The sequence below is a fragment of the Drosophila pseudoobscura genome, chromosome 2, assembly GCF_009870125.1.
Source record: "Drosophila pseudoobscura strain MV-25-SWS-2005 chromosome 2, UCI_Dpse_MV25, whole genome shotgun sequence".
Classification (NCBI taxonomy): Eukaryota; Metazoa; Arthropoda; class Insecta; order Diptera; family Drosophilidae; genus Drosophila; species Drosophila pseudoobscura.
The window spans coordinates 4,406,863-4,413,913 of NC_046679.1; the positions used below are offsets into that span (position 1 = coordinate 4,406,863).

Sequence of the window (7,051 nt, forward strand, 5' to 3'; positions counted from 1 at the left end):
TAATTGCATACTAACGATTTTCTGAGATATAATGTAAGTATATATTTTGTGGTATAGTGCCAAAGCTTAGCCAAAAGTTTCAAAGAAAGTGGCTTGAAATGTGCCATGGCTTGAAAAAAGCTTAACTGTCAGCACAGTTGTTTAACTTCCGGGTTGGTCTGGCCACCCCGTGGAATGGCCCCACAGCTGTGTGGGAGCCTGGAGCTTTTCGCGTATTGCGCAACTCAAATTGAACTTGGGACGGAGACGGGAATTGCCAGAACAGAACCAAAACACACGCAAAAATGGTAAGTAATGCAAATCACAAAATAAAATAAAGCTTATAAATAAACGGAAACTTAAACGCGCGCGCGCACAGCAAAATCCAATTCAAAGGTTGGTCTACACGTTCGGTCAACGCACCTACAGCCAATTGCCGCTCATCGGCGGACCAGCAGCAGCAGCAGCGATAGCAACAAAAGTCCAACCGATGATGGCCCAGCAGCAGCAGTCGACCCGACAGTCCTCCTCCTCCGTGCTGGCCACGGAGTCCTCCAACAAGGGGATGATCATCCTAAACCGTCCCAAGGCTTTAAATGCCATCAATCTGGAGATGGTGCGCAAAATCTACAAGCATCTGAAGAAGTGTGAAAAGTCCAAATCCCTGCTGATCATCAAAGGCACCGGCGACAAGGCATTCTGTGCGGGTGGCGACGTCCGAGCCCTGGTCGATGCTGGGCCCACGGATGAGTCGAAGAGCTTCTTCCGGGAGGAGTACACCACGAATGCCCTGATCGGCAACTACAAGATCCCCTACATCGCTATCATTGACGGCATTACCATGGGCGGTGGCGTGGGTCTGAGTGTTCATGGAAAGTATCGTGTCGCCACAGACCGGACACTGTTTGCCATGCCCGAGACGGCCATCGGCCTCTTCCCCGATGTCGGCGGATCATACTTTCTGCCCCGCCTGCAGGGGAAACTCGGATTGTACCTGGGACTCACGGGCTATCGCCTGCGCGGTGCAGATGCCTTTTACGCGGGCATTGCCACGCACTATTGCGACAGCAGCAAGATACCTGAACTCGAGACGGCGCTGCTCAACTGCCCCGATGCGGATGATGTGCCAGAGCTGCTGGAAAAGTTCCATACGAAGCCGGAGAAACCTTTCTCGCTTCAGCCAGTGCTGGAGCAGATCAACAAGAACTTTTCAGCCGATTCGGTGGAGGCAATTCTCGAGAATCTGCAGAACGATGGCAGTGATTGGGCCAAGAAGACGCTTGCAGTAAGTACTTGAGCACAAGCCACTTGTTAATTGGATGGGAAAATCGACCCTCGTTACGCTTTTAGCGCATAAATATTTGTAGAACGCGTATTCCCAGCTAATTAGCAACGACCTCACATAAATTAGCACTTAATTCACGCTCGATTTTCTATTTTAGACCCTGTGCAAGATGTCCCCCACATCGATGAAAGTCACGTATCGCCAGCTGGAGCTTGGCTCCCAGCTGTCCCTCACCCAGTGCCTGATTATGGAGTATCGGCTGGCCGTACGCCATCTGGAGGACCGTGCCGACTTCAAGGAGGGCGTACGAGCCCTACTGATCGACAAGGATCAGCAGCCCAAGTGGCAGCCCGCCCAGCTGTCGGATGTCACCGAGGAGCATGTGCAATGGTTTTTCCGCAAGCTGCCCGACACCGAGGAGCTCAAACTGTAATGTTGGGTTGGCCATTCAACCCGTTTTGTTTTTGTTGAGCCTGTTAATCCCCTCTTTGTCTTCCCTTTTTTGGCGCCGCTCAACTCCTTACTCCTTCTTTATGCACATTTACTTATTCGCAGCGCCTGATTTATGCATGCATGCATTCCACCTTTTGCCTGCCGTTTTATGCAATATTTTCGTTAACAAAGTTCTAGTTTTATGCAGCCACTTTTTGGCCGCTCAACTTATGGTATATTCTGCAATCTCTGTTTTGTTTTTCTCTGTCTCATTCCAACAGCAAATAATCAACTGGAAGGGGAAATATTCGCGCCTTTACATTCGCCTGTATTTACAAAAATAACGAAACGAAACGTGAAATTTACTGCATTTAATACAATATATGATTATATACTTATACATATATATAATATACAATTCGTAGTCTTAACTGAAACACTAATTGTGCCTAAAGAACCATTAGAAATCGTTAACAAGAATAAAGTGAAGTATATGTACGTTTTGTGGGCAGCCTCTAGGCCTCTAGGCCGTCGTCCCCTCCTTTAGCTTTATGCTATCCTCCACCATATTTGTGAGCTGCAGCAGTTGATCAATCTGCGTGGCCTGGAAATTCAGTTTGGAGAGCTCCTGACTCCAGGTGGTGACATCCACACGCAGCTGCAGGCGTATCTTATCATCATCCGACATGCTAGCGGTATTGCCAGCAGGCGTCTGCGTTGCAGAACCACCGCTCTTGACATTCCGCAAACGTCGCAGAGATTCTTCAGTTTTCTGCACCGATGTGAGGACATCCTTGACCACATTAAAGTAGCTACAAAAAGGGGATACAATGCATATGAATAGAGTGCTTCTTTCAGTGGAGATGAACAACTTACGCCTTGGTGATGTGACTGGCTACCTCTGAGAGGATCTGCTCCACAACTAGAGCCCCCAACTGGGATTCGTGTTGACTGGCAAACGCCTTCAGGGGGCGCAACATCTGCTCCACATAGCCTGAGCAGCGCGAAGGCACCTCTCGATTGGTCTTGCGATACAAACGAGGCAAATCATTCACCTGACGCACATTCTCCGTCTCGCATTCGCCGATCAGCAACTCCACCAAGGTCTTCTGTATGTTGGATAGATGGGCACCCAGTGTATCGGCCAAGGAGGCTATAGATTGGCCCAGCACATCGTTGAACAACTTTGTTCGCTGCTGCTGGGGCACGGACTGGACAATAAGCTGCTGCAGTTCGGGCAAATATGCATCCAATTTGCGTATGTCCGCGTGCAGGGCAATCAGCAATTGATGGCGAGTGTAGGACTTGGCAAAGCTGCTGCTCTTCGAGACGGCGATGGCATCAGTAATCCAGCGGGAGAGCCGCAATACAATCTGTACGTTTAGTTTGTAGAATTTGGGAAACACTTCGGGCAGGTAGACACCTTCGGCCCAGCAACGGGTCACTGCTTCTTTGGCGGCATTGAATGTCGACAATTGGTAGGCATTTCCATTCGAATTGCTGTTCAGAGTGGAATCCTGCAAAACGGGTTCCAATTTGGCTTCGAATTGCCCGGCAATTTCCTTCGGAATGAAATAATACAATTATCTACAAACTTAAAGGCTTTATAGAGCATACCTGAAAGCATATTTGGAAGTACACTGGCAGATTCCAACGCGCCTCAAAGCTCTTCGTTTGCTTGTGTTGGCGGTAGCTGGCCACCGCCTGCTCGCCGCTACTGGTCAGCAGCTCCTCTATTTTGCCCAGAAAATCCCGTGTGCATTTGTATTTGATGTAAAACACTTCCGAATTGCCCGGGGCGAATATGGAGTTCATGTGCATCTCCAGTCGCTGCTCCACGTCCGACCAATAGCTGTTGACCACAAAATTGAAGCCCGCCAGCTTGTCCGAGTAGAGGGTGAGCCGCAGCAGGTCGGTCATGTGCAACGATATAAAGTTAAGTATCTTGCTGTAGATGCCAGCCAGGCCCTGAGGCGAGTTCTGCAGCTGCTGCTCGCCGATGATTCCGTTCATGTAGGGCGCCACAACATCCTCGCGAAAGGCACACTCTGCCTGCGCACAGGCATTGAGAGTTATATAGATGCGCAGGCAACGCTCCAGATGCTCTGGGGCCGAGTTTCGTGCCTGTCCAAGTGCATCGTTGAAGAATCGACGCAAATGCTGATGGAGTTGCGTCTCCAGTTGCTGGATTTTCGTCTGCTGCTCGGCACTGAGGTGGTTGGCGCAATGTTTCTCGTGAAACTTCAACTGTATGAGATCGAGGGCAGCGCGTTCCAGGTCGACAGCCTGTGCGGGCTGATCGCCATCCAGTTTCCGGGCAATTAGATCCTGCAGCTTGCCGGTTGTCTCATAGACCTTCTTCAGGCTCTGCAGACTTCGTTTGGCTTCGCGCAGCTTCCGCTTTTCCTCGAGTTGCGCCCTGAGCTCCGTCACATTGTCTTCAATCAGACTGTGAATGCTCTCGATGTCGCTGCGAAACTGCTCCAGGGGCCGCTGAATCGTCTCGATGGATTGGTCAAGTCCCACCAAATTCGCACTCAGATTCACAAAATCCGCGTAATCCTCATTAATTAGATCAATCATGGCAGATCGCAGTCCCTTTAAATACAGCCCCAGGTTGTCCCGCAGCTGTTCCAAGCTGGGAGCATTGCGATTCTTGTGCAGGAATTCGTCCACCGAGAAATTTTCCTGCTCGGAAGAACTTTAGTAGTAAGAGGAGCCCAATTCAAATGGCAATAACACACCTTCATGAACTCATTTTTGTCGAAACAAAGTTTCTCCGCGGTGCTGCTGGCTCCGGTGCCCAGGTGGACGGACTTCTTGGCCGGCTCATGCATATTGTTTGTCTTAAAATAAATAAATTCTAATTATTTATTGCCACGAACATACGACCAACAACAATGCAGTGCAGCCCTGGCCTTTTGGAGATGGGCTGCACCCGATAGAGAACTAATCGCTTCGAGCACATCGCTAGCATTATTTATGTGGGTTTTTTCATTTTTGCCGGTTTTCTAAATTATAAATAAACAAACCCATCTCAGAACTATGTCGAAACATGCTGGAGGTAACCACCGTGGCAATGCTCATAAGAAGCGACTGCCCCAGGTTGCTGTGGATGAGGACAATCCCATAGTTCAGGCATTCCGAAATTATTCGATTGAATTGACAACGAAACACGATCGCCATGAGCGTATTGTGAAGCTGAGCCGCGACATTACCATCGAGTCCAAGCGAATTATATTCACCTTGCATTCGATCGACTCGCGTAAGCAAAACAAGGAGAAGATTCTGGAGGAGGCCCAGAAGCGTCTCCAAAAATTGATTGAGGTCAACTTTCGGGCCATAGCGTTGGAACTGCGAGACCAGGATGTGTATCAGTTTCGCAATGCGTACTCCGCAGGCCTGCAGGAGTTTATCGAGGCATACACCTATATGGAGTATCTGTCCCGCGACGACAACGACGAGACGCCCAAGTCTGTGTCTGACTGGCAGGCCTTGCAGTCAGTGATGCAATACGTGGAGGATCCCAGTAAAGCCAAAGACGAGGGAGCATCTGTCGAAGAAATGGATGTGGACGAAGAGAAAGGTGGCGAAGAGGGACAGGCCAAGAAGTTTCAGTTCTTCATTGATCCCACAGAGTACGTGCTGGGATTATCCGACCTGACCGGCGAACTGATGCGCCGATGCATAAATTCTTTGGGCAGCGGAGACACCGATACCTGTATGGAGACCTGCAGCACTTTGCAGATGTTTTACACGGGGTATGTGATGCACAAATATATGAGGAATCCACTTTAAACTATATTCATCTTTTCGCAGTTACATCAGCTTGAACTTGCAGCGTGCTCGGGAGTTGTGGCGCAAGATTACCACTATGCGACAGAGTGTCCTCAAGGCAGAGAATGTCTGCTACAATGTTAAAGTACGTGGTGGCGAGGCAGCCATTTGGGGCTCAAATTTCGACCAAAAGCCAGCAGAGGATGTCGATGAGGGCTTCTACTAATGTAATCACTTAAATATATACATTAAATTTTATTATTATTCAACGGATTAGCGCTGGAATTTAATATAACATTTTATAAATCTATCAAAACATTGATTAGACCATCCTAATCGTAGTCGTCAGCATTAATGCGCTGGCTATCAAACTCAAGCTCATCGTCATCGTCTCCATCTTCGTCTATGTCTGCGCCTGGTTTATATTCGAGATCATCATCATTGTCTCCTCCAAATGGATCCTCCTCCTCTTCATCGCTATCCTCGTCATCCCCGGTCGTGCCCGCCTGCCGCGCGTGTGCCTGCCGTTGACGCAAACGATTCCGTATGTTCTGATCGGAATTAACTATACTGCAGTTTAACTCCGTTCGATATTACTGCACTTCTGAATGTGACTTACAATTTGGAGGATGTGACATCCGTTGAAAGTGCACAGGATTGCGACGGTAGCATAAATTTCCAAAAGGACAGCTTGGTGTGCCAAGCGGTGGTGCCGGAAAGTTTGGTCGCGTATAGTCCGCATCACCCGGATGAGCTTCAGCCATGCGGTGAAGTGGATTACGTCTAGGATTAAATGTATGGAGACTGGTTGAACTTCAATCTGTTTGGAATTGATTACCTGTAGCAGCGAATGCCAAAATAGCATGAATTGCGAGTGGTGCTAGAGGACACAACATTTGGTATATTATTTGCTGTTTGGCCGTTGCTGGTGGCAGGCTCTGTTTTTACCACAACCGCTGGGGAGGTGCTTCCACTATCGGCAGGTTCTACTTTTATAGCGCTACTTGCTGCCCCATCCACTGGTTCGGCTTTTATCTTGACCCCGTCAGACGTGCTGGACCCGGGCTCTGTTTTTGTAGGAACAGCCATGGGATTTTGATCTGTCTTGATGGGTAGAGCTATTGCCTCATTATCGGATGGTTCTTCCTTGATTTTTGTGTTGTCCTCCAACTTTATACGCTTATCCGGGCTGCTTTCATCGTCATTTTTCGCGCCTTCTGCGGGCTGCTTCCTTTTGGTAGTCTCCTGCTCTGCAGGCAATGGCTTATCCTCTAACGTTTCTGTCACAATAGCATCGATATCCGCAAGTTCGTTTCTGTGAGGAGAACTCATTTTAAACTAATGCGAATGGAAAAACGAAATAAACCAAAATTCGTTCAAGTGTATTTCACAACAACACAATAGCGATGAGCGATTACATCCAAACGAAGGGTATCGGATTCGATTGGCATTTATGTCGTTGATTTTGTCATACCTAGTTTTATATACGCTACGCTTGCGCGTTAGAGGAGTTTTGTTTTCTTACGAAAAATGCAATAAAAGCAAGTGTTTAAATTAAGCCAGTGAAGTAGAAAATTG

General features: G+C 48.3%; 4 protein-coding genes across 6 annotated transcripts; 2 read left to right on the forward strand and 2 right to left on the reverse strand.

Moving 5' to 3' along the window:
* The first annotated feature begins 135 nt into the window (after positions 1–135).
* On the forward strand, positions 136–2,194 carry Hibch (3-hydroxyisobutyryl-CoA hydrolase). 2 transcript variants are annotated; one of them, XM_015183166.2, is made up of 4 exons: positions 136–287; positions 359–1,264; positions 1,422–1,693; positions 1,978–2,194. In XM_015183166.2, exons 1-4 carry the CDS (start codon positions 285–287, stop codon positions 1,982–1,984), a joined length of 1,188 nt encoding a protein of 395 aa, XP_015038652.1. In that variant the 5' UTR covers positions 136–284; the 3' UTR covers positions 1,985–2,194. The 2 variants fall into 2 exon arrangements, with proteins under 2 accessions (XP_015038652.1, XP_001357921.1); XM_001357884.3 differs by having other exon boundaries at positions 1,422–2,194.
* Positions 2,137–4,624, reverse strand: Cog2 (conserved oligomeric Golgi complex subunit 2). Its single transcript, XM_001357885.5, has 4 exons — positions 4,441–4,624; positions 3,314–4,384; positions 2,573–3,258; positions 2,137–2,508 (listed from the first exon to the last, which is right to left on the reverse strand). The coding sequence occupies exons 1-4, from the start codon at positions 4,531–4,533 to the stop codon at positions 2,220–2,222; spliced, it is 2,139 nt and encodes a 712-aa protein (XP_001357922.3). The 5' UTR covers positions 4,534–4,624; the 3' UTR covers positions 2,137–2,219.
* A 27-nt stretch (positions 4,625–4,651) lies between these two features.
* Positions 4,652–5,789, forward strand: Trax (Translin associated factor X). The gene is made up of 2 exons (XM_001357886.4): positions 4,652–5,457; positions 5,516–5,789. The coding sequence occupies exons 1-2, from the start codon at positions 4,742–4,744 to the stop codon at positions 5,697–5,699; spliced, it is 900 nt and encodes a 299-aa protein (XP_001357923.2). The 5' UTR covers positions 4,652–4,741; the 3' UTR covers positions 5,700–5,789.
* Positions 5,709–6,904, reverse strand: LOC4800698 (aprataxin and PNK-like factor). 2 transcript variants are annotated; one of them, XM_001357887.4, is made up of 3 exons: positions 6,312–6,904; positions 6,093–6,256; positions 5,709–6,038 (listed from the first exon to the last, which is right to left on the reverse strand). In XM_001357887.4, the coding sequence occupies exons 1-3, from the start codon at positions 6,803–6,805 to the stop codon at positions 5,806–5,808; spliced, it is 891 nt and encodes a 296-aa protein (XP_001357924.3). In that variant the 5' UTR covers positions 6,806–6,904; the 3' UTR covers positions 5,709–5,805. The 2 variants fall into 2 exon arrangements, with proteins under 2 accessions (XP_001357924.3, XP_003736285.3); XM_003736237.3 differs by having other exon boundaries at positions 5,883–6,024.
* Positions 6,905–7,051: the final 147 nt, after the last annotated feature.

What these genes read in the sequence shown, in the direction of transcription:
- Cog2 (XM_001357885.5), bottom strand. Translation starts at nt 4,533, where the DNA reads ATGCATGAGCCGGCCAAGAAGTCCGTCCACCTGGGCACCGGAGCCAGC. An exon ending in ACAAAAATGAGTTCATGAAG is followed by an intron (nt 4,385 to 4,440) that starts GTGTGTTATTGC and finishes TCTTCCGAGCAG; the next exon opens with GAAAATTTCTCGGTGGACGA. An exon ending in GCCAGTCACATCACCAAGGC is followed by an intron (nt 2,509 to 2,572) that starts GTAAGTTGTTCA and finishes CCCTTTTTGTAG; the next exon opens with CTACTTTAATGTGGTCAAGG.
- Hibch (XM_015183166.2), top strand. An exon ending in GGGCCAAGAAGACGCTTGCA is followed by an intron (nt 1,265 to 1,421) that starts GTAAGTACTTGA and finishes TTTCTATTTTAG; the next exon opens with ACCCTGTGCAAGATGTCCCC.
- Trax (XM_001357886.4), top strand. Translation starts at nt 4,742, where the DNA reads ATGTCGAAACATGCTGGAGGTAACCACCGTGGCAATGCTCATAAGAAG. An exon ending in TTGCAGATGTTTTACACGGG is followed by an intron (nt 5,458 to 5,515) that starts GTATGTGATGCA and finishes ATCTTTTCGCAG; the next exon opens with TTACATCAGCTTGAACTTGC.
- LOC4800698 (XM_001357887.4), bottom strand. Translation starts at nt 6,805, where the DNA reads ATGAGTTCTCCTCACAGAAACGAACTTGCGGATATCGATGCTATTGTG. An exon ending in TTTGGCATTCGCTGCTACAG is followed by an intron (nt 6,257 to 6,311) that starts GTAATCAATTCC and finishes ATTTAATCCTAG; the next exon opens with ACGTAATCCACTTCACCGCA. An exon ending in GATGTCACATCCTCCAAATT is followed by an intron (nt 6,039 to 6,092) that starts GTAAGTCACATT and finishes ACTGCAGTATAG; the next exon opens with TTAATTCCGATCAGAACATA.